Source organism: Idiotropiscis lumnitzeri, chromosome 11, assembly GCF_059441095.1.
Source record: "Idiotropiscis lumnitzeri isolate Australia: NSW breed Sydney's pygmy pipehorse chromosome 11, RoL_Ilum_1.0, whole genome shotgun sequence".
NCBI classification, from domain to species: domain Eukaryota; kingdom Metazoa; phylum Chordata; class Actinopteri; order Syngnathiformes; family Syngnathidae; genus Idiotropiscis; species Idiotropiscis lumnitzeri.
The window spans coordinates 766,926-791,851 of NC_142401.1; the positions used below are offsets into that span (position 1 = coordinate 766,926).

The window sequence follows — 24,926 nt, forward strand, 5'->3', positions numbered from 1 at the left end:
GGAACGTCCTCCAATCTATTTCTTTCTCTGTCATTTGCATTTGTCACGGTTGAATTTGTGAGGTGGTGGTTGACGTGGATGAGCCAAGCGCAAGCAAGCAGGGTGGCGAGGAAGGAGTGCAGCGTGTAATTAAAAAAAAAGGCGTTTAAACGAACTAAGAGTGGGAATAATCTCACCGCAACGGGAAATAAGATCAATTTCATATCTGCATTTTTGGATGTTTGCTTTCATGATCTTAATGGGAACGTGATAGAATATGAGCAGCATCATTATTACAAATGATTCCAAGCAGAAAAATGCCAAAAACTCACTGTAAATTACAAAAGAAAATCTACTTACAATGGCTCATCTTAGTTTGTCTTCAAAACATTTCTAGCATAGTTGACTTTGACACACAAATTGTTTTCCAAACAATTTGACATCCGTCGTTTTCTTTTTTTGCACTCGCTGAATAAACCTCGACGAGGAAACCAGGAGTGTCACTTCCTACGATTTGGCTCAGAGTCCCTCAGGAAATTGAGAAGCTTCTCCATCTTGGCCATTTCCACTTCAGGACCTTCGGGCAGCTCTTGACCTTTCTTGCCCTACAAACACCATGCGCACGCACACACACACGCACACGCACAGGATTTACTTGACCTTTGCTGAGTAAACAAGATTACTTGCACAGTTGGCGATGGCCGCTTAACCACAACCACTTTGTGAAATATTGATTAATACTTATTTGTCTGGCTTGCCTTCATCAAAACAAACATGTACACACACACACACACACACGCGCGCACGCACGCACACTCTTATTATTGCGAGCACGCCAGTCGCCAGCACGCTTGAATGTGAACAACATGACTAAATTGTGTACACGTTGAGCTGCAACGAGCGCAGCCCTCCAGCTCAGATCAATAAATGAGACATTGCAAACTTTTCATTGATGGCCTCTCCTTGTAAAACTCAAATAATAGCGTGTGAATTACACACTTTGTGTATTGGACATTTCCCATGAGATGCTGAAATTTGCTTGTGTGCAGCTCGATTTGCCGTTTTGTGTTGGTGCTCATTTTGGGAGTGCCTCTGTCAATGTTTTTTGCATATTGTTGAAAATATTGACAGTGGGTGCTTGTGTCTGATGACTATTTGCCAGTCTTTGCGCTGCTGAACTTTATAATTATGTCCCAAATGTACTCTCAAGGACTTTCGTCTTTTGTGTGTGTTTATTCTTGGTGTTTAAGGGATGAGTATCGGAAGAAAAAAAACGTCTAACACATTCCAATCATTCCATTTGAACCTTTCATAAAGATGCCCCATCGAGATGGAAGTTGATGAAGGCCTTAACGGCGACTAACAATGACAAATTCAATTGGATTGCTTTTAGTTTTCAGTCGTACGTGTCCTCTAGAAGTGAGTCCACATCTACTTTAGATTCGAATGGACATACATATTCTTCTTCCCTTTTGCATGATTTATTTTTTGTTGCCAACATAAGTTGTATTCCGATGCATATTTAAAATGTTTGACGTCCTTAATGAAAATCGTAAATCATTTAAATATTTAAATCTTCGGCAGTCTTCGCTTTATTACATTCAATTCATTGAAGGTCGGAACCGTCGGGAGGTCCGAAGGCGAGTAGAACGAACGAGTCGTAGGATAGCTGTTGTCATTTTTGACGTAAGACGAGTTAGGTCGTCACTTTTGCCTCTGGTGATATCTCAAGACAAGATAATTTCTTCAAAGCATTCAGGGTGGATATTTTTGCTGGCTGGCCTGAAAAAGTAAAAAAGGCAAGAAGGAGCCAATGGATTGGTGGGGCCGATTGTGAGCAGAGGAGCAGCTGTTGGAAGGAAAACCGTAAATGCAAAACAGGTGAGCGTCGAAACGCGTCGGGCCAAAAATGCAAAGAAGACGCTCACCTTGGGCTTCTTGCGGAGGTTCGGCGACAGTTTGAGGCTGATAACCGAGCCTCGCTCATCTCCCACGATGACGATGGGATGCACAGGATTGAACTGGATGTGAGTCACTTTGGTCTTGTTTTTTGCCGCCACCGCTTGCCGGCAGATGGCCTGATACTTGTTGACGCTCAGGTCAAAAACATGCACCTGGAAAATTTGGAGCAGGACGCTTGCTGAGCGGAGCACAACCTAATGAGGTCCAATTGAAAAGTTGAAATGCCGTCTTTAGCAAAAGCTCTTTTGTGAGTTTGATCTTGTGACGTTGGCAAGCTGAGCCGCCTTTTTCGTCATTCCGTGCCAAGTGTTTGCTTTGGCTACTTTTGGAAATGTCCGGCAAATAAATGGTCAAGAGTCGCGCTCCTCCCAAATTGATTCTTACCAAACCTTCGGTGGTGACGGCGGCAAAGACGGTGGAGGAGTACGGCGCCCAGGCCACGTCGGCAACTGGCGCGTTCAGCTCAAACGTCAGCATGGGCGTGCTGGGAAAACATTTGACGCGAGCAATGTCAACATAATCTGTCTTTGTGGTGGAAATGTGCTCAAGCAACCATGAGAAGTGGAATCGGAATACGTGAGTGACAATTTCTTGCGTTGTACGATTTGCATGAGTGAGGTCAGTGACAAAAAGTACCGGCTGGCAAAAGCACGCATGGAGAAGTGATTTTTTTTTTTTTTCAATCTTTGATTGGCCTTACTTGACAGTATGGTCCCACATCTTGACGGTCCAGTCCGAGCTGCAAGAGATGAAAACCTTGGGGTGGGACGGATTCCACTTGACCGCGTCCACGGCCATGCTGTGAGCGACGTAAGTCTCCAGAAACCGACTTGAGTAATTCTTGGAGCACTAAAAGGAACGACGACGATGACAAAACGGAGCGCAAACCAAAGCGCTCTCAACAGTTCAAATATTCTCGACTGAAATTGTCAAATATTGAAAGCGGTAAAAAGAATACAATGAAACCAAAGATGGAACGTGTTAGTCTTACTCTTGCGCAAAACCCAATGATCAAACTTTTTAAGAATAAAAATGCAATCTGTTGTGGTGGAAGTTTTGGAAAGGCTCATTTGCTCAACTTCCCAGTTTGGATTTCAGGTCTGAGTACGCTGACAAAAAAAGTGGCCCGTCTCAGACGAAATCAACTTGATGGCCTGTGGGCATAGCTGCTGTATTTCAAGCCGCTGACATTTCGTTGACAGCCAAATTTGGGAGGGGGGAAGGAATTTGTTCAACATACCTTGTGTATTTTGCCCTCCTCGGTGCCAACCACGAAAAGACACTCCGTCTGTTTGTGGAAGTCAAAAGATGTCGCTCCCACTGAAGACAACAAAAAAAAAGTCTTCTGCACAATTTGGAGTTCAGTTTGTGACGCGGCATCAAAAAAGTGAAAGGTCACCAGCGCTTCGCCCGTGAAGGCCCTCGGGACGATTCTCCGTCTCTGCCACTCCAAGTTTGATGGTGTCGGTGAAGAGCAGCTCGTTCTGCTCACATGCAAACGCGTTGATGAGATCACTTGTCATCAACTGCTTCAAAGCCAACTCGCTCCATTTCGACCACATTTTGGCATTTTGGACCGATTGAATTTGGAGCGGCACACTCGGCGACATTGACAACTTTTTTTCTTTAAAGAATTACAATCTGGAATTCGACACAATCTCAATCAAGAACTAATAATGTGCTTGTATTTGTTTTGTTTTTTTTACAGTTTCCCGTAAGAGAATTCATGATTCAATTAATTAATAGAAACGGTAATTATAATTTAGTGTGGTGAAAAAAATAGATATTCAAATGATTTATTTTAGATCCTTTGTACACTGTTCAGCATATACGCTGTTGTGAGAAAACCCCCAAAAACTCGTTGAAAATTGTAAAGCGCAGAAAAGGAGCAAGTCAAATGTTTCCGTTTATCTTCAGATATCGAAGCCATTTTACTCATTCCGATCGATTGAAACGACAAGAAACCTTGGCTTGAACTATCTAAACATAATGTAAAATTCTCCAACCTTAACGAGTGTCCAAGAAACAACACGGCCATCCGAAGAAACGGAAACAAAACTGCGGTTGTCGTCCATGTCGTCATTCTGCCATCGTACCTGAATTGAAAAAGTCATCAAGCATTTCGTGCCAATGAAAATATTTCAATCGGCTCCACGAGGTCGCAGGTCACACCCGAGCGCCCACCTGCCAGACCGGGTCAGTGTGCTTGCCGGTTTTGGCGTTGCTCTTGTATTCGGGTTCCGGTCGCTTGGACTTCAAGTCGTACACGCACACGCAGCCGTCGTAGAAACCGACCGCCACCAGATAGGAACGGCGCTTATGCACGTCGAGGCTCATGACGCCAGAACTTGTGGGAAAGATGTACTCGGGGAAGGTGGCGTTCTTCAACGTGTAGAAGAGAAGCATCCCGCGGCCCTGCTTGCTGAAGTCATCTGCCAGGTGGGCGAGGAGAGACCCGACGTTTCGACACTCCGACTCTAGTCCAACAATTGAATCGTTGACGCCGACGACTTACAAGATCCCAATCCCACTCCAAAAAGATCGGGATATTTCTCATTCCTGCCCAATGAGATGCTTTCATTATCCATCTTGTCGTTTCCGTTTGCGCCGGACGTGTTTTGGTGAGCAAACCAACCAGCAGAGCGCCGTCACACACATCATTTTGGCTTTGTCGTACTGGAACTTCCACAAGGGGAGAAGAGTACCTTCTTGCTCCCGAAATTCGTCTGCCGCATCCTCAAAGTATTTGAAATCTGGAAGGGCGGACAAGGAAAGCGGAAACGAGGTCAGAAGACGTGTGACAGACTGCCACGTCTCCTCATTTGGAATGTCACCTGACGGGAAAAGAAGAATCGTCACCTTGTGCTACGTCATGACAAGAATTCTGATTGGCCATTCGTTCCATCAGCGTGACTGCCGTGGCCATTTGGGCGATGTCGTCGCTCTGCAGACAAAAGAAGCCCGACCGATGCACAAACAGAAAAAGAAAAAGTCTGTCTCCTCTTTCATATTCATGATTGAACGTTACCGGAGGGTCATTTCGGATCTTCTTTTTGTTTTGGTCACCATCTTTCTTTGGTTGGAAGGATCTCTGCTTGTCTTTTTTCATTTCTTGTTTCTGTAGCTCCTCCGTGTACGCATCATATATCTCCCACTGAACATACACACACACGCACACACACAAAAAAACAAAAAACAGTAAAGCATTTGTAAACAGTATTGAAGTCAGACAATTCACGACCTGATTCGCAGTGGCCGAATAGTTGCAGCGTGGAGGCGGGACAGTCTGGCAGCTTCTCTCCTGCACGGAAACACAACTTGAAGTCTTGACAAATTGCCGTAGACATCGGAAGGGAGGACAGAAATGTTTTTATTCCGACCCGCGGTGCATTATTGAGTGTTTGGGAGGCTCTTTCGATGAAATTGAACTGGTTGGTACATTTGGGGTCCTGATCATTCGTTTTGGAGGCAACGCTGTCTGGTCTGTCGTCTTCTCCGGCATCTTCCTCCTCACCTCCGTCCCCGCCTGCATCCTAAAAAAAAAAAAAAAAGGCATGGCTTATGGATTCTAAAATGAACAGAACTGAAATGTTATGGTTCAACTTTGAGACAAATTATTTACAGAAGTTAAAAATAAGCAATACAATATAAATACATATATTTCAACAAGCCCAATTTACCAATGTTTCTCGTTTCTCCTCGTCAACTTCTGCTCCAGCATCAACTGTTGCTTTCTCTAAACACAATCAACCAAATCTGTTTTTCTTGACACATCATAACACGTTAAGAGCGACACCTGCTGGCTCCAAGTATGAACTAAACAAGAATTCTGTCAACCGAAGTTACATCCAAATCACTCCTTTTTTGTCTTCTTCATGTAAGAACATGTTGCAGGTGTTAATGAGGACCTTCGGGCAACTCTTCGCTGGCAGCCAGCCGGCGAGCCTCATCCGAGTCCTGATGTATGAGAAAACCATCAAGGACAAAGTGGACAGCCAATTGATCGACAGCACTGGTCAGCTTGAACGCAGCGTCCTGGAAAGGATTGCAAATTGGGATTCGATCGGCTTCGATGTGCTCTAGGGCTTCAGGTGATTTTCTTTATTTGTATTTTTATGATGTGACACAATAAGCCACTTTGGTATATAGCATTTGATGAAAAAATTCTTTCCAATTCTGACATTAAGTTTCGGTGTTAAACATTTCTTTTTTTGGCATTCATTTGGGTATAAACTAAAAATAATAATTTGCTATAGATATTTCCAAGAGTGCTGTCATGTTCTTACCTTGAAGCTGTATCGGATGATGTTTTGCGGCGCGTGTGGATTTTTTGCTGTCAGAATCCTTGTGACTTCCTCTTTCAGCTCCTATTTGAATTAAGAGAGAAATAAAGAGAGAGAACATCGTGCCACACCGAGTAATACAACGATCAGGGTGACTCATGTTCACATTTTATTTTGGTGTCATCTCTCTCTTACAACATCAGTGAGGTCCAGTTGATCAGCAGGTTTCAGAAGTCTGCCATGAGTTTTTTCTTCCCAGACATAATCAGCACAGTCATCTTCTTCATCCTGCAATGTTGCATGCAGTTGCATTGTTTTTTTCCCCCATCCTTTTCTTTTGTATAAGAATTATTCCAAGAACTGTGACTCACCTTTCTCTTATTGGTAGCCTTTTGTGACTTTGCACCGGTCACTTTCTGGTCAAATGTGTCACATGAAAAACAACAATACGATTGCAAATCTTACATTTGCAGTCAAAATACGCACATGTATATTTCGATAGAATCCCAAACAATATTACAGTGTGCTCATTTACTCAAGCACAATTATTTGTCAACCTAATTGTATGTCAAGTGCGCAGCTCACTTTTACCTTTTTTCCTGGTCCTGCAATATGATTGGCCGGCATCCTCAAAAGATTTAACTTTGCACACAACTACAAAGGAAAGTTCCAGCAGACGATAGCGGGCTTGGCTGCCCTGTTGTGTATCAGTTGCCATGACAACCGCAAGTCTCAATGGCGCTTCCTCGATTGTTCTTCTTTCAGCTCGCAAACAACTCTCGGTGTGCATTACTGCCACGCGTGGCAAAACATCTGCTTGACCCACTTTTAAGTTATCCTCAAAATAAACATGCTTCCATCGTGCATGGATTAATGCACCACATTAGCTCAATTATCTCAGTTGCAAACACACCGAGCATACATGTATTCGTAAGCGTATTGCTGCCACACCAGGAAAAAAAATCAAAGATGATAAGTTACATTTTTTTTTACTGGTGTTGCAGCAATACGCTTCCGTACATGTACACACGCGACCAAAACTAATCGAAAGACTTCACTTATACAATACAATACAATTGTAATTAAATAGCGCATTTCACAACAGCTGGAGCTGTGACAAAGCGCTTTTCATATGGTACCATATAAATAGAAGGACAGTTGCCCTCATTGAATATGGATATGAATTAAATTGAAAAAAAAATCTTTCGCAAACTGGTCAGTATAAATGGACATATACGAATTAATGTAACAATAACCGACCCAAAAATAAGGTACAATAAATTTCTAAGTGCTTGTACAATAATATATGCATCAACATTGAAACAATCTAAAACGGTATTTCACACAAGTATCTGACACAAAGTATTTTTATTCAACACGAAGTTTTGAGGTCTAAGAAAATGGGTTTCTATTTCATCTAATCTGTTATAGCAATGTTGTTTAATTATCTTATGCAAATCTCTATTTACATTTTTTAATGTTCGTCTTCCACGAGTGTCCCACTTTGCGTGGATGTGAATATTATCGAAAATAAATCGTATAATGCAAACCAATTAGACATGTAAATATGAAGCGAGGCTTGACCGCGCCCTTGCAGTTAATGTTGTCCCTGATTGGATGGCCAGCTCATGAATATGTTATCAACCCGGAAGTGAGGCGGTGCTGCTGTTTTGCTGTCGAGTCACCTCTGTCGCGATGGAGGAAAACGAGCCGCTATAATGCCGCAACGGAGCATCTCAAATCGGGACACTTCGACACAAACTATAGTTTATCGTTAATATCGAACCGTAACAAGAAGGCTTTGGCAAAAATGATGGAAGAAATCGACAGGTTCCAAGTGCCTCCAGTCAACGGAGAGACGCAACCTTTGGTAAGCAAGCAAGCGCTCATCTTTATGCTAATCGGCCCACTGAACGCGCTTCGAAAACATCTCGTCCACTTTGTGCCTTCTTACGTCTATTTCCACCTTCCACTTTCGATGCGACCGCGAACGTGATTGCATCAAATCTCTGCTTGCATTCGGGATGGGAGAAGCGATCACGTCAGATTGCTAAACGAATAAGAGCATCGCCCCTCGGAGGAGGAGGAAAAACGAGCTCGTAAACAAGCCATCCTTGCTCATTCTCAAACGTGCCACAAATGACATCTTTTAAAACAACGCCACGATATCAGTGTTGACATTTAGCGCAGCACATTTCGTCATTTGGTGACGTGTTATTTGGGTGCAACCCCACATGATGATGATGAAGAGGAGCTGTTTCTTCACGGTTCCATTTTTTATTTTAAACATGTCGTCTGAAATATCTCACTTACTAACAAGAAGTCACAAGAATCTTTTGTAGCAAAGTATTTTTTTCCAAGTCAAAATAACTCCACAAAATGTTGCAGATATTGATCACTTCTGTTCCTTCTTCTGTCTGCCAGTGTACGTCACTAGATAGATCGACAAATATATTTTATTTCATTTTGAGTAAATGGAAATGACCAATTTAGTGAAACGGAATAGAGCACTGCATTTAACACACACGTGTTGTGTACAAACACAAGCTGCAGTTTAATAATATTGTGAACACTTGCATAGACTACTTGTGGTTTGGCATTTGACTATTTTGTGTACATTTTTGAAACCTATTCTCTGATATTAGCTGTATACGTCACATATTCACTATTTTGGTAACAATTTGAAGTGAGCTAAGACAAAAGTAGTCCTTTGCCACCATCTTGTGGCAACCCTTTTTGCCAGTTGTCGGGTTGCACATTTTCCCTGTTTGTGACGGGCCATTAACATCGATTGTGGCAATCTTGGAATATTGGATAATTTCACGTTAGCTGTAGCTCATCAAGGTTTTGTTTATTTTTTGATCAGTTTATTGGTGCAGTCGTTCACTTTACATTTCAGCGCTATCTGATGGTGTTAGTTGTACATATGGCAAGGCCTTTGTAATGCTAAACACTTCATTGTCATTCCGAATGAATCAGCTTCCCATCTGCTGCGTGCACGCACGTGCACGCACACGCTCGACACACTCACACACACACACACACACACACCCGCCTAGTCTATTCTCTTGGGTTTTAAGCTTGTTTGTGGGGCGACCATGCTCTAGCACAGGGGTTGGCAACATGAGGAAAAAAAACACTGGGAGCCACAAAATCCTTTTGACACCGCATATATCTGTGGTATTTATTTATTTTTTTGCCTATATGTATCCAATAACTATTTTGTGTTGCATTTATGAAATCAATGAAGTGCTACAGAGGACACTTTTATTTCTGCATGAACTAAAGCATTTTTAACTATGATTGCCACTACCTTTCAAATAAGATCAAATTCAAACAAATGTTTTTTAAAGAAAAGCATATTAAAAAGAAATGTGCATTTTCCAAAGTCAGCGAGAGTGCATGGATGGGAATAACCACATTGCTTGACTTGCATTCCAATGATGACAGAGAGCTGCGTTGACTGTTGCGGCATCATGTAGAACAGTTGCTATTGTCATTCGTGGTCACGTGATCCGTCAGGCCGCGCTGCTATTGGCTGCCGGTGGATGAAGCCGTGACGTGTAATCCTCCTTCAATCTCTGAGCACTTGGTGCTGTGTCAGCAGCCTGGCATCATCAGGGAAGATCAGGCTAATGAAACGGATTCATTGGGAGATTATGTCATTTCGGTTTCCAAGTGCGAGGCGTCAATATATGAACTATAATTTATGAGAGAGGCGTGGGAGCAGGCCTGTTTTATTTTTGATACCATCAATGTATGTAAAAAAGCACTGTCTTGTCTTGAATGTCATTGGTCTTAAATACATTTTTATTGGTGCCATTCAAATGCTTTCCGTTATTTTGTTGCGCACGTGTGTGATGCCACTACAAAGTACTTTTAATGAACCACAGCACTGATACATTTGTTGTTGTTCCACTCCTTTGCGTTTTTATCGGATCTTAAGGGATTATGCAGATGTACTCAATGAAAGACTGCATCCCTAACTGGTCGGCCATGATCGGAATCTCCCAACATTTTGTTCATTTGGTCCACATTAAAGTCACGCAATTTCATTCCTCGGCGCATCCATCGATCATCATGGTCAATGTTGGCTACTTCTTGCCAAGCGCCTGTTGGTCGACCTCACCCGTGTGCTCTGCGGCGCTCCTCCTCGTTGCAACAGTGGCGCGCTTTAGAATGAGCATAATGTGCACGTCTGTGAGCAGGGCAGGCCAAGCATGACCCGCTTCCCCTCTCTCAATGTGTTGCCGCAACAGGAGCCCCCTCTGTTCTCCCACGGCCTCCTCTCCATGCCGTCGGCGCTCGACACAGAAAGAACCATGCGAGCCCGGAGTGAATACGCTGCGGTTGATGGTGCACACCACGCGGCCATAGATGTCCCCGGGCAATTAGTGCTGGGGCGTTGAACACGAATCGCGTCTAAAGGGAGCTGATTTTGCAAGCTTGACGTCATTCTGTCAGTGTTTGTGTTCGCGGAAAGGTCCATCAGAATGTACTTGATACGAAATTGTGTGTGCTGATGCAGTAAAGCCGAATACTTGACTCTCGCCTCCTTTTCTAGGATCCGGCAGCCTCCTCCAACTCGGAAGCTGACGCTGATGCCAAAGGAGAGACGGTGGCTATAAACTACAAGCCGTCACCGCTGCAAGTCCAAATAGGTATCACCAACTACGCCGTGCAAATCACAACGTCAAATCATTACTAGGGCCCGACCTATACAGATTTTTTTTATTATAATATTTGGCAAAAAATTCACAGATTAATTAACAGGTTTTTTAAAAAAAAATAAATCTTTCAATCCATTCATTATGTGAACATCTTTTTGTCACGACGGTTGCCCTTAACGCTTCTACGATAGAAATATCAATTGATTGTTTTAGCCCATTTCTTCATCATTATTTTCATTTATTTTTTTAATAATTTGCTTTGTATTGTGTTGCCAGTTTCAACCACACTCTAATTAAAATTTGAGAAAATATACCGTCTGCATCTTATAAAATGTCAATATAACATCATTTGGGGGCTGGAACGGATTAGTGGCATTTCCATTCATTTCAATGGGAAATGTTACCTCAATGTACAAACTTTTTGTGTTACAATTTCGGATTTTATCTTGAAGTACTGCTGTACTTTGCGACATTGCGTCTTCATGAGCAGATGTGGGATGTAATTCACAATACTAAATATCATTTTGTCAGCCATGCTTGTCCTTTACGACCCACTGAACAGCTTTTACTGTTTCATGATTAAGTAAGTTTACATCGCCGTTGAATCGGCAAAATTCTTATTTTGAAAAGTCCTGATCTCGATTGATTAATCGGTTGGGGCCATTCATGACATTTTTTTAATTATTTGTTTTTTGAAAAGAATAAAAAGCCAATTTAATTGGATTAAAAAGCTGCCAAAAGTGTTTTCCTTGTCATGCCGGAAAAAAACTAAGCATGAAGTCATGAATTGCAAGTGATGTTGTTGTCGTTAATTGTCACGTTTACTGATGAGCTCACATTGTGCGGTTGCCCAGAGAAACAGAGGGACCTTGCCAGAAAGGGATCGGCGAAGAACGGCACCGTGGCTAGTCCTGTCAATCAACAACCTAAGAAGAATGCTCGGACAAGGTAACGAGTTCCTTTCCATCGCCGTGTTGAGCTCGCTTCAGGACCGAAAGCGCACAAACGCAAAATAGATTTGCATGCAGCCGTTTGAGGGATGCCGTCAGACTTGGTAATGCTCCTTCCGACAAAGACGCGGCTTTGTTTGTGTTGTGTGCGAGTAAATGGCGAGCTCCGAGTCGGCGCGTAAAGCTGCTGTAACCCGCCCTATCGGCAAGTGGCTCCGTCTAATCCCGCTCGCCGGTGGATTAGTGGGAATATACGAAAGGCGAGCGAGTGGCTCCGAGGCCGACTGATCATCTTCACGTCGTGCATTGTGAGGATTGCGCTCAGATGGACCTCACGCTTCCCTTCTTTTGTGGATCTCAAGCAAAATGAACATTCTTGCACACCTGTTAGGAAATACAAGATGCCGTGTCATCTTTTGTTGTCTTCCTCTCCTTTATGGCATGCAAATTGTATTTAGGATGGCTCTCTGACTTTCTGAGCATGTCGTCTTTGCGTTGCATTATCCACCGTGGCATTGAAAAGCAAACGTTTTGAACATCCAGACGTTTGCTCAATTCCTCATCTATTGCGCAACCACAGGATCCATGCATAAATGGCCTTCTACTTTCAACCTTGTTGACCTTGGCCACCTGACATCTTATCGAAAGCCAACAGTCTGGACCGTGATTCAAAATTGAGTGCTGTCGTTCTTTCATTTTAGGCAGCCGGCTCAAGCGAAGCCCTTTCTTTCCTAGCGCCATTTCGAAACGGTAATCCATGCCTTGGTTACATCATGCATTTGACTTTGGAGTCAGCCAGTCCTCCCGCAATTCTCTCCAACTGGTGCAAAAGGCTGCCGCTCGCCTTTTAACTGGCGCTCGGAAGACGGATCTCATCACCTCAATCTTGGCCTCTCTTCACTGGCTGCCAGTGCACTTTCGAGTTTGCTTTAAGATACTTCTGTCCGTCTCCAAATCTTAAATTGGCCTCGCCCCAGCGTACCTCTCTGAGCTCCTCCACCTTTTGCTGCCGGAGGTGCCGAGGACGAAGCGCAGCCTCAGGGGGGGGGGTCGTGCCTTTTTCTGTTGCCGGTCCTTCCCTCTAGAATGAGCTCCCACTAAATGTTTGGCAAGCCCCGCCCCCTGTCTGTCCATTTTTAAAGCTCCTTTGAAGACACATTTTTATTCTTGAGCTTTCGACCGTCACTGTTCTGCTGTTCTTCTGGTATCTATTCTGCGTGTGTCTTCATGTCTTCTAATTTCGTTGACACCATTTGGAAAGCGCCTCGTTCCAGCTCCAGCTGTTGTGAAATGCGCTCGAGAAATAAAGTTGCGTTGTATTGTTAAAAGTGGCCTTGAATGTCCTGAATGTGTTCTTTGCTTGTGTGCAGGTTGGTTGTGCCAAATAAAGGCTACTCCTCTTTAGACCAGAGCCCAGACGAGAAGCCTCTTGTAGCGCTGGACACCGACAGGTATGTGCCCATTATTTACTCTTGTCACCTTCTTTGACTTCATTTTGCACTTCCACTTACAAAATGGCTGACCTAAGAGGGGAGTGGCGGATTTAGAGTGTTGCCGGTCTCACCATGTTGCATTAATCCAAGAAGCCACTTGAGAGACGGTCGGGATGCCAAAATGGGGCAAAGGCCCTCCGAGGGTGCAGGATTAGCCAATGGTGGGCTGAGGATTAGAGACGACGGAAAAGCAGCTCAGAGGGAGCCTGCGCCGGCTTCCGCTCTGGACCGCACTGCTTTGGGTTGGACACGTTTTCAGAACCATTCAACCTCGATGGCCCGCTTGAGCCAACCAGCTTTGGTTGCTTTATTGATCGTGTTCACAGAAGTAGTCGGGACAAGAAAAGAAAAATTGACAGAGATTTTACCATGGCAAAATGGGCAGGAAACATTTTGGTGACCATCTGGAGCTCAACTGATGACCAAAAACACAACACTGTGTGATGCAATTTATGCCATGTTGGCGATCTTTGCTGTCTTCAATGCCGTTCCGGCCATATATGATCATAAATCCGTCCATCGGCTGAGAATGCTCTCCATTTGCCAAAAAAAAAAACCAAAACCGAAACAAACCGATATTTAGCTGTAACTTCAAAGTGGTTATATTGAGAGCAGTTTTTAATTTTATCTTCTGAATCTTAAAATTTGCATCATCTTTTATTTGATGAAATGAAATGAAATGCATTTTTACGACACCAATATCCGCCTGGGTGATGGAGGGGTCTTCAATCCTGTTCCTCGGGGGCCGCAGTCCTGGAACGCTCAAATGATCCGATAATCAGAAAGTTCTGCCGAAGCTAGAGAACGATGGTGATCATTTCAATCAGGTGTGTTGTGATGGAAAACCGCCAGCGGACGGCGGCCTTCCAGGAACAGGATTGAGACGATCTGGATTTGACCTTAACTCAAGTTAAATCGTAACGTAAAGCATTTACTATCTGCCGTGGGATACAGAACCTCATTGAAATATTTTTTATCTGGACGACGAAATGACAAATTAAGATCCAAATGGGAAATTTTTATTGGCCAAGCGCAAGCGCGCGTCGGAATGACCTCGTGGAAAGCGTCGTGTTCTAAATTGTGTTTGTCTGCGCTTTGCAGTGACGACGACTTTGACATGTCCCGGTACTCGTCATCAGGATACTCCTCAGCCGAGGTGAGATGTCTGAGGGACCAGGTATCTATCCGCACGTTTTATTGACGTTCACGTAGTGTCACCCTGTTAGCCAAACGACAAACATCCCCACCCGGTCATCCAATGCCATCATCTCTTCAGCCCTTGATCAGATTCGCCGAGCCGACCCGACCCGTTGCGTCCCGATCGCCGTTCCTTTTCGAGTTTCGATCCCTCTGACCGCACGTCGTGACGTTCACGCGGCGCTTTTCCGTGTTCACGCACCAACTTGCTTTCGAGCTCTTTGCTAAGCGCGCTTCAAGGCCGACTTGTGTCCCCTGCAGCAAATCAACCAGGACCTCAACATCCAGCTCCTGAAGGACGGCTACCGGCTGGATGAGATTCCGGATGACGAGGATCTGGATCTGATCCCGCCCAAAGCGGTCAACCCCACCTGCATGTGCTGTCAGGCCGCTCCCTCCACGGCGTGTCAGATCCAGTAGCGCCGCCCTCCTCTTGACATCACAACAACAACAAAGAAAGAAAAAAACAGACGGAGGCTTCAACAGTTTGCGCACCCCCACACAAAGTCAATGTCAGCAACGGAGGGCGGGAACATCTTGTGCACGTTCCTCCTATGGTTGGATGTGTGCACCTTCGGCCTCGGATGCTGAACTCGCACGGCAACGATGACACAAACGTCAGCTTGGAGGAAAACGTTTGACTTGATCGTCACGGCGATTCTTTGGTTTTTGCTCGCACGGACTGTTCAGGCCTGTCGATTGGACGAAAGAGGAAAGAAACGCCTCTTCTGGAGATAAGGAGTCATCGGAAATATTTCTTCGTCTGGTAAAAAAAAAAAAAAAATGTAATTTGTACAGTTTCACTCCGCCCGTCTGCTTTGTTTTCATGTCCGTTCGTGTCCAACATAAAGACGGTGTGAGTATGTACAATATAGCCAGAGAAGTAGCGCTCCCGCATTCAACTTGTCACCATAAAACACTTCAAGTAGTTGAAATCTTTGTCCGTTTCAACATTGCAATTAAACAAACTAAAGTGACGTTTTGCATGTTTGCCTGCTTAAACTGCCAAACAGCCAACTTGTGCAGATTATTGCTCACTTTTATTGATCCTGTTGTCATACTGCCACGTGTAATTCACTGTCATTTTTTATTTTTTTTTTAGGAGCTCTTCTTGAGAAAGGACAGCAGCTAATGACTAGCCATGCATACGTTTTGTTTGCAGGAAATGGTACAAAATGTTCATCTCCGAAACATGCATGCACGCAATAACGCTCACAAAAGACGCGCCACATTTTCTGCTCAAAGAATGTTACAATTCGAAAGCCGAGATGGATGATGACTTTTTATTTTCGCTGGCGAATCTGAGCATCCAATTCTTCCTGGTTTGCCGCGCATGACTTTTTGTACCAAATCCTTCTCATTTCTCGCGAACGTGTTCTACGTGCAATTTGTTGTGAATTTTGACTTCTAATTTAAAAACGGGACTTGAGTGGCCACATTTTTATGTCTTTTTTTTATTTCAGCTTCCTTTTTAAAGAAAGTGTGAAATACTCCATTTTATTTCAAGTGTGATTTTGTTGTTTTTGTACATATCCAACGAGTTTGACTGTATATTTTGGACAAAGAAACATCCGTCACACTTGCGACAGTTATGTGTTCTCACTGCCAATGACCTTTTTTCCCCCCACCTGCTCGCTCGCTTTCTTTTTATTTCACTTCCTGCACTCAGTTGAGGTCGTCTGTGCTCGCATCGTTGTCTGAACTTGTTCTGACCCAGAAAGAGCAACGCTTCCAATCTCAATTTAGTTTTTGTTCCACTTGCTGTGTGCCAACAGTGACCAGTTAGCTGAACTCACAAATGGATGGCACGTGCACGTGCACGTGCACGTGCACTTGCGTGCATACACAACACTTCATGTACGCCAAATTGTTCCACTTGAAGGTAATTGTTCTTTTCACACCAAACAATAATTGTGTTCCTTTTCCGTAACTCGGTTCTCATGTTGTACGTTCACACATTCGCTTCAAAATGTGTCACGTTGAGACATGCGGTCTAACAAAATGTTTTTTGCCGTTCAAGTCGTGCGCGGGAGGTCCGATTGTATTTCGACAAATTGGACTTATTGTACTGAGGGAATGGACCGAAGCAAAGCTGACACGATCCTGTCAGTCCATTCTGGAATAAAATTTGACGAAAATCTCCCTGGCAAGGTGCCAATATTGACGTTAAGTTAAAGTCACTTTTGTTACTTCAAACTTCTGTCGTCAGCCAACATTGCGACTGTGCCGAAGATGGCACACGTCTCGAACGTGAAACTTTCTGTTTTGTCCGTAGCGATGCATTCTAACACATTTATTTGCAAAAATGATTTTCCACTCATGTGTAATCCATTCTTTTCATTCACCAAAAGTTTTGTTTTATTTGTCGGACGCTTATTATGATGACTGTAAAATTTAGACTAAAGCGTGTTCAAGTTGTGTGTAAGGTGCAAAATATCTCCTGAAAAATAAATAATCGGAAACATGGATTGGTGTCATGATGAAAATGCCCGCGACAGCGTTTTGTCACTTTCTACATGTTTTCCTTCAAAAAGGTCAAAACATCCTTGAGTTTGCATGCAGCCGAGTTCGAGACGCCCCCCCCCTCTCCGTGAAGGCAAAATTTGAAATAGGGCACTTTGGAGGTCTTTTGTCTTTGTTTCAACCAATTTCGGCCCATTTTGTCATTTTTTTGTGCATCCATCCAACAATCTTGTTGGGCTTGGCCCTCCCGCCATGGATGAAAAGTGCGTGTCCATGTTGGGAAGCGTTTTGTGATTAGCCTGCAGCTCATCCCTTGCGAGCAGATGGCCAACTGTGGCTTACCTCCACTTGTGGACGACTCCGAGCGCATAGTTTGTCGCGAGCGGGACGACGCGGAAGAGTTGAACAATTTCATGAGCGAGGTGAGTGATGTTTTTTTTTGTTGCATCTTGAAATGAGAGCAAGGCATGCTTAATGTCGAGTTATGACACAAAGATATTTTGTGATGCTGTCCATTGTATTGTCGTTTCTTTTTTTTTTTTTTAAGATTCCAAATTCATTTGCCACATACTGTAATCCCAGCAGGCCAAGAAAGTTTCGAGTATGCGTGTGTATCTTTTTTGTAGCGCACCTGCACGACACGAGGCGTCATGCACCTGGCCGATTGGCGCTTTGCCGTTGTGACGCTCCTTCTCTGTGTCACCTGTCAACTGCATGGCTCCGTTCTCTTTGCCGCGTCCTCCTACGAGTTCACGGCCTACCGGATGCAACATTACAACCTGGCGAAACGGAATCATGGTAAGGTCATCATGATGATGATGATGATGATGATGTCACGCCACTCTTGCTTGTCGCCTCAGCTCTTCATTCAGATGAAAAACTTTCCATTTGGAAAGATGGCATTTATTGTGGATCGGCGGCGCTCCATGTGGTCCTTGCATTTTCTTTGTATTGACTTGTCAGACAATTCAGCACGCGAGTAGAATGATTTGGGCATGACAACGACTGTCTTTCCGCTATTGACGTCAACTTTCATATTTTTGGGACTACAAGTCACATTTTCTTTCATCGACTGTGATGATGTCTGAAGGTTTTGCACTCCAAATTTCATTTCATTGAGAATGAATTGTGCAAAAGTGTGAACGCGAGCTTGTGCGTGTGTGTGTGTGTGTCCTGCAATTAGCTGGCGATGAGGATGTGTCCCGCCTCTCGCCCAATTCAGGCTCCGGCTCACCCGCAAAGCGAAAAAGGATCAGCCGCATAGAAAGTGGAATGCCGGAGAGTTCATTGATGGCCATTAACCTCGGTGGATGTTTAGGTTGCCGAGGCGCCGCGGTGGTGGCCGAGGCCCGAGCCGCCGATGAGCCGGTGCTGACCCGCCGTTGTGTCGTCATGAAGGTTGTGGACTTCACCGCCAAAACATTCACGGAGGCGCAGAGACAAAATGCCGCCGCCGTTCTCATTCTTCTGCCCGGAAACATGTCGACCATTTCGCCCCAAGAAATTCAGGTAGCGCTTTGACGGCTCACGGCAATTTGGAAGGATTGACTTGCGGGTCAAAATTCTGGACGCATTTCAAATGGACTGCAACTTTTACAGGAAAAATACATTTGAGCTTCTCTCCGCTTTTCCCCGCCGACGTCAGGCGAAAGGCAAACGACAACCCGAACCGGTCGCGAACACGGGAAGTGGCCGTTTAGAACGACATCACAGCTGAGTTGAGTTGAGACCGGAAAAAAAAAAAGTGCAAAATGTTCTCTGAGCTTCGACTTTTGCACGTCACGAGCGGGTCGCAACAGCGAGACGAGAAGAGTCACAGAAAGGTAGAGAAGCGGACGCCTCGGTGCTCTTCGACGCCCAACGGTTGGACACGAATATTCCGAGATTTCAAAAAGGTTCAATTAAGTTGACCTGTAGAGGTTGCGATGCATTTGAAGTTCAGCCGACCTTTGACCCGACAGCGGAACGTGGACGATATTTGTTCTCTTTGCCTCCTCGTTGAGTCGAGCGTTCTCATTTTGCGTCTTGCAGTCGTTCATGATGAGCGAGAGTCACGCCTTGATGACGGAGACGCTCCTGCCGGTTTATGTGGCGCCCGAGGATGAACGGCTTCTCCACATGTACGACGAGGTGAAGAAGGCGGCGTGTGCGCGGAGCTCGTCGATATTCATTCGAGGTGGCGGACAAAGCGCAACATACCGACAATAAAACCGTCGGCCGTCCTATTTTCAACGGTTTCCTTTTCCTCGGCGACAGTCTTTCGAAGTATGGTGACAGCGACGGCCTTTCAGATCTTGCTGAGCAACAACGTCCCAATTAAGGCCATTCCAGACACGGCACTGGTTACACTGGAAGTGAGTGCACATTGATTTACTTTTTATCTCTCTCTTCATCGCATAGATGGTAAAAGACTAACATTTCGGCATTTGCGTGTTCAGGGCGTGCTTCCTGGAGCCGGCGAGGACATCCCCACCGTTGTGATCACGGCCCACTACGATTCATATGGACTGGCGCCAGTGAGTTATCGAACGCAAATATGGACAAAATCAAGCAATGAACAGCAGCAAAAATATGTCGTAAGAATTATAAATGCAGACGGGAACGAAATCCTTTTTTTTGTTGTTATTTTTCATAATGTAAGCGAAATAAAAGCAACGGCAAAAATAGTCAGCAGCACAAAGAATTTCTTTTACATACGCAGTTGAAATGAACAAAATTTGTAACAAATTGAGTCCAGGTCACATTGTCTGCCTCGCATTCTTTTACATGTCGGGCTAAACGTGAAGAAAGTGCAGCAAAATTAGGCGGCGACGTTGTCGAATGTGTGAAGACGACACTTGCGTCAAGAAAATGACGCAATGCCGCCGTGTGTTTGTACAACGCAGTGGTTGTCTTTTGGAGCCGACTCCAACGGAAGCGGCGTCGCCATCTTGCTGGAGTTGGCGCGCCTCTTCCAGATGCTTTATCGCAGTCCAAGAACGAGGCCACGGTGAGAAGTCACACTTCAAAAAGGTGGAACGCAACCTTGACGACGCATGCTTGTCATTTAGATATCATTTAATGTTCTCCCTGACCGGAGGAGGAAAACAAAATTTCCTGGGCACCAAGAAGTGGATTGAAGAGAATTTGGACCACGCTGGTGAGTTGTGGTGAACTTTGAAGCCACGAAAGCCGTCTCCGCTCCACAAACGTCATTCGTTTGCTTTGCAATTTTTGTTCCTGAGCAGAATCGAGCCTCCTTCACGACAACGTGGCCTTCGTGCTGTGTTTGGACACGCTGGCCGCCGGCGATGCGCTCTTCATGCACGTGTCCCGTCCGCCGAAATCGGACACGCCCATGTTTGCGTTCATGCAAAGTTTAAATGAGGTAACCAAAAAAAAAAAAAGAAAGACGAGCATTCGTCGTGTTGCTCTTTTAAAATAGATTTTTGGCTGAAGGAGGTGGAAGGAATTTAAGTGGTTGGCGCTCAACCAAAGATGATTTCTTTTCCAAAATGTAAAATGATATAACAATGTTTGCGTTTTCCCAGGTGGTTTCCTCCAGATTCCCGCAGATGAAGACCGAAGTGGTCCACAAGAAGATCAACCTCGTGGAGTCAACGGTGGCCTGGGAGCACGAGCGCTACAGCCTGCGCAGGATTCCCGCATTCACGCTGTCTCACCTGGAAGATCCCAAAAGTGAGCTCCGGGGCTCCTTGCTCGACACGCTGTACGTTCGCACTTCTCTTGGTCTTCATTTTGAGCAGCTCACACATTGCGCCATCGACAATTGGACCGATGGAGTCCATTTGCGTTCGTCAGAAGCTGCCAGGATGGCCGAGTGGTCTAAGGCGCCGCGTTCAGGACCCAGTCTCCCCAGGAGGCCTGGGTTCGAATCTCGAATTTCCCCATTGTGGGACTAATAAAGGCATTATTATTATTATAAGACGTACGTCAGACGAGGCCCAGCAAAGAAAAAACGTCAAATTTCGCCCTTTAAACCTGCTAAGCTAACGTTCAACGTGTTGAAGGCAACATTTTTAAATCATGGCAGCAGAAGACTCCTGTGAGTGTAAAAGTTAAGTCAAAAATGTTTGTACCGCTCGTCTAAAGACAGCATTTTGATTTTTGCAAATGAATGAAGATGAAACATCCACCCGTTTTTATCAAGCTCAGGCGGCGGCCATTTTGTCCCAATGCTTCAGGGCTCAGGTTACGAGCATCATGGCTGATATGTTTTCTGGGCTTGGTCACGTGATGTTGGCAAACTGAGCCCTTCGGCATGCTGACGTCATTTTCAGTTGACAGCAGTTGGCAAAATGGCCGCCGCCGCCTGAGATTGCATTGTTTTGTTTAATTCATATTCGACGATCAGAAGATTGTGTTTTCACGCAAGGGGGTCTTTAGAACATTTTTTGGACTTGATTTCCCCTTTAAAAACAGATTTTAAAAAGCAGTACGTGGTGCACACGAATGAATTCTGCCTCACCGTTCCGAGGTTCTGGTTTCTAATCTGAGTTCCAAACTTCCCATGTGGAATTTAAATGTTCTCTCCAAAAGTTAATTGAAGATCGTCTTCTCTCCGTTGGTGTGAACGTGAACGCGAACGCGTGTTTTTGTTTCGATGTGCCCTGCAATTGGGCGGCGAGCAGTTCAGCTCTTGCTCCGCCTCCTGCCCCAAATCAGCTCACCTGTCACATGTTATTCTAAAAAATTCTCATCAAGTGTCTCACATTCTATTTGTGTTTTTGCCAACAGTTCCCAAGTGGACTTCCGGAAAATGAAGCGCAATGGTGTCATCGTAGCAGAAGCGCTGGCACGATTCATGTACCATTTGTCTGACAAGGTGAGCACAAAAGAACTGTTTGAGTGTTTATTTGATATCCAGCTTGAGCTTCATGAATTTATTAATACCAGTTTCTGGACACTAGTCGGGCAACTGGCATAGTACAAAAGTACAAACGTGCATTGTGGTGCTATGAGTGTGTAGTATTTGGCCACTTATTGAGCCGAACTTGTGCTGCACAGTCGTTTATTTGGAAGCTTTAGTTTCATGCGTGATTTTCTAATCGACCAAAATTGGTTTTCGTGGAAAAATAAGCTACGACTAACACACAATCATTTCCGTGTGAATTGTATTCTTGAGCGTGTACTCGTACAAGCAACTTAAATTGGTTATCAAGTAAACAACAGGTTTACTTTGCACTCATTATCCAGTGGCCATGAAAAAAAAACACACCACCAAAACAAATAATCCCCTGATGTCATATCGTATTTGTCTTCTCTGAAGAGTTCGCCGCAAGATGTTCAGCTCTTCAAAGGCCTGTTGGTAAGCAAGCTCATTGAAAATATGAATACATTGCTCCCCTCTGGTGTTCAAGTACCGCCATGACATGATTTTTTTTTTTTTTACTATTTTAATTGATTTTGTGACTGCAGGACTTCCACGACAGTCGAATATCCAGCCTCATGTCCTTCCTGACTTCGGTCCCGCGTGCCACGCAGCTGATGGATAAAGAGCCGGCTCACATCCTGCTCGTCAACTCGCTGGAGCATCAATTCAAGCAATACTTGCAGCAAGTCCACAGGCACACTTTCAGACAGGACAAGAGGTGACATGAGTGTCAAAACAAACTCTTGAGGGCTAAGCTGCACTGAAAAGTGACCCCGCCCCCCTCCTTTTTTTCTTTTTTTCCACACAGGGACCCTGATGTGACCTTTTTTGATCAAATGAGCCAGTCAGTTGTGATGTACAGGTACATGTGGATTTTATTGTATTTATTTTTTAATGAAAAACCAACGAAAGAATGTGTTACTTGTTTGTCGCAGGGTGAAACCCGCTGCTTTCGATCTGTTCCTGGGTGGCTGCATCACGGCGTATTTGGGCATTGTGTACTATGCAATACAGGTAGGTTGACGTTTTTGTTCCGCAGTCATGTGATGTGGATGCAAAAACATTGCGTAATACACTCACTGTCCACGATTTCACGAGATTCTTGACCTGTACTACGGCTTTTGCCATTCCAAGTGCCAAGCGTATTTCTTTTCATTGCTTGCTGTTTGACAATTCCAATGAAATGTGAATATTGATAACTTCAAAGTCATTGAATTTTCGATACGGTTCAATGTTTGTGCAGATGTGAAGGTATACGTCTCGCGTAGCCTGGTATTTTTCTTTGTCTTTTTCTTGCAGAACTTTGACTACATCTACACAAAACTAAAGGCAGCGGCAAAACCCAAGCACCACTAAAAATGTTTGGCGATCGGTTTTCGACTTGAATTTGCTGAAATGTTTCCGTCATTTTTGGAAAATTGTTTGAACTGTTTTATGGTCTGCTGTACGGATCAATGCCGCAGGTAAATGAAGGGCAAGCCTTATATTTCATGCCATTCAAAGTGGAAAAATCCTCATCTGCTTCCGTTGATGTGCGTTTGACTAAGATGAGGACGCGTGTCAAACGAACGCTCGGACATTGTAGAGATTTTGAGGAACTACTTCCTGTCACGCATAACTCAGCAGGAGTGTCGACATGAATCCACTTGGAGGCTTTGCAGAAGATTGATGCATGCTGACAGAAGACAAAAATGACCACGGATGGAGTGAAGATTCCAGAAGAGCGCATTTTGCTTGTGCGGACCAAATTTCATGTGAAATTTTGGGTTTGTGTTTAATGGTCGTTAGGTCATGCTTGTGATGATATCGCGTTTTTTTTTCTTTTCTTTTCTTTTTTAAAGGAAGCTTCATAGATTTATGGTTAAGCAGCACAGAAAATAAATATTCTGAGGAGAATTTTCACCAAATATCTGCTTTGAACACAATTATTTGGTCAATTGATCAGTTGACATTTGGATTGCAAAAGTTGACGGCAGATCAAAGTCTGGGATGGACAGCAAACGTTGGTATTTGCGGGCTATTCCTGGACTGGCGTGACCTGTATGAGGTTAGCAAGAAACGAGCTCCAAATGTAATGTTGAAGCCAGAATGTGGCTGAAAAAAAAACAAAAAGCACAAATCTATCACGAGAGGAAACAGAAATCAAGTGAAGGACGGCAAAAGTTTTCTTGGACGAAAAAAAAAAAGAGCGCTTCACAGTCCAAGCAGAAGACAAGAAAAAAAGGTAAGGTTGAAATTTTCAATCAAGAAGTGCCTTTGAAGAATGGAAATTCCTACAAGAGGACTTTCATCAAACATTCTCACTGACTGCAACGAACAGGAGCTCGAGAAAATACGATATTTCATTTGCAGCCTTCAAGTGGTGAGGACCAAAGTGATTTTTCACAAGGCCTGGATGTGGAGCAGGCTCCTTGGTGATTATTGATGATGCTGACAAGTGAGAAGAGGAATTGGCTTGGTGCTACGACTCCAAACGACTGTAAACGGGGCGTGAAAGCAACTCTATGAAGGCAGAAAGACGCTCTCCGGCAAAATGGGAGCTCAATTTGCACTTTAGGTTCGAAGGCTTCCCATTCTTAAAAGCAAAATGTAGAAGTAGGTGAATGCTCCACTCGCTGCCTGGATCGCAAAAGATGTTAAATCAATGTTGAATTTTGTTTTTGGTTTTAGTTGAAGACTGATGGTCAAACAACATTTTGTCAACATTGAAGTTTGTGATTTAAATATGCTGTTGAATCTACATTATATTTGGGTTGAAATAAAACATTTGAAAGCTCAATTTTTAGTTTAAACATAGATTCCACATTTAAGCCGAATCATATTTTAACGTTGAGTCACCCATATTTTGCTATCTGGGTGGCCATGTTTGGTGCACAAGCTGAATCTAATTGAATTTTTTATCCAAATGAGCATGTTCAGCTGTTATATTGACTCGTTTTACTGTGCCCGATGATTCTAAGTTTATACTTGTGTTCTAAATTTGCATCCGAAAGGAGTCTTTTATTATTTTCATTTTTTATTCAATCAGGCATTTTTATTATTTAAAAAGAATTCAG

The 24,926-nt window shown here is 44.1% G+C and overlaps 3 protein-coding genes across 5 annotated transcripts; 2 read left to right on the plus strand and 1 right to left on the minus strand.

Annotated features, from left to right (window-relative positions):
- Positions 1 to 358: 358 nt before the first annotated feature.
- LOC148326651 (dynein axonemal intermediate chain 1-like) lies at positions 359 to 6,921 on the minus strand. Its single transcript, XM_088309439.1, has 20 exons — positions 6,816 to 6,921; positions 6,596 to 6,640; positions 6,420 to 6,512; positions 6,228 to 6,308; positions 5,850 to 5,976; positions 5,622 to 5,677; positions 5,322 to 5,474; positions 5,183 to 5,242; positions 4,970 to 5,095; positions 4,801 to 4,885; positions 4,577 to 4,694; positions 4,457 to 4,500; positions 4,126 to 4,373; positions 3,948 to 4,037; positions 3,341 to 3,425; positions 3,182 to 3,261; positions 2,642 to 2,790; positions 2,326 to 2,425; positions 1,908 to 2,093; positions 359 to 584 (listed from the first exon to the last, which is right to left on the minus strand). The coding sequence occupies exons 1-20, from the start codon at positions 6,849 to 6,851 to the stop codon at positions 480 to 482; spliced, it is 2,067 nt and encodes a 688-aa protein (XP_088165565.1). The 5' UTR covers positions 6,852 to 6,921; the 3' UTR covers positions 359 to 479.
- A 966-nt stretch (positions 6,922 to 7,887) lies between these two features.
- Positions 7,888 to 17,000, plus strand: fam219aa (family with sequence similarity 219 member Aa). 2 transcript variants are annotated; one of them, XM_088309842.1, is made up of 6 exons: positions 7,888 to 8,094; positions 10,789 to 10,885; positions 11,749 to 11,842; positions 13,215 to 13,295; positions 14,439 to 14,514; positions 14,796 to 17,000. In XM_088309842.1, exons 1-6 carry the CDS (start codon positions 8,035 to 8,037, stop codon positions 14,952 to 14,954), a joined length of 567 nt encoding a protein of 188 aa, XP_088165968.1. In that variant the 5' UTR covers positions 7,888 to 8,034; the 3' UTR covers positions 14,955 to 17,000. The 2 variants fall into 2 exon arrangements, with proteins under 2 accessions (XP_088165968.1, XP_088165969.1); XM_088309843.1 differs by having other exon boundaries at positions 14,439 to 14,493.
- Positions 17,001 to 17,307: 307 nt separating this feature from the next.
- On the plus strand, positions 17,308 to 23,777 carry LOC148326653 (BOS complex subunit ncln). Of its 2 annotated transcripts, none has more exons than XM_088309178.1 (16): positions 17,308 to 17,419; positions 17,624 to 17,795; positions 18,316 to 18,506; positions 19,029 to 19,173; positions 19,254 to 19,351; positions 19,436 to 19,513; positions 19,883 to 19,986; positions 20,048 to 20,136; positions 20,225 to 20,364; positions 20,528 to 20,706; positions 21,735 to 21,822; positions 22,267 to 22,305; positions 22,416 to 22,588; positions 22,679 to 22,732; positions 22,806 to 22,884; positions 23,170 to 23,777. In XM_088309178.1, exons 1-16 carry the CDS (start codon positions 17,321 to 17,323, stop codon positions 23,224 to 23,226), a joined length of 1,785 nt encoding a protein of 594 aa, XP_088165304.1. In that variant the 5' UTR covers positions 17,308 to 17,320; the 3' UTR covers positions 23,227 to 23,777. The 2 variants fall into 2 exon arrangements, with proteins under 2 accessions (XP_088165304.1, XP_088165305.1); XM_088309179.1 differs by having other exon boundaries at positions 17,339 to 17,419; positions 17,580 to 17,795.
- The last annotated feature ends 1,149 nt before the right edge of the window (positions 23,778 to 24,926 follow it).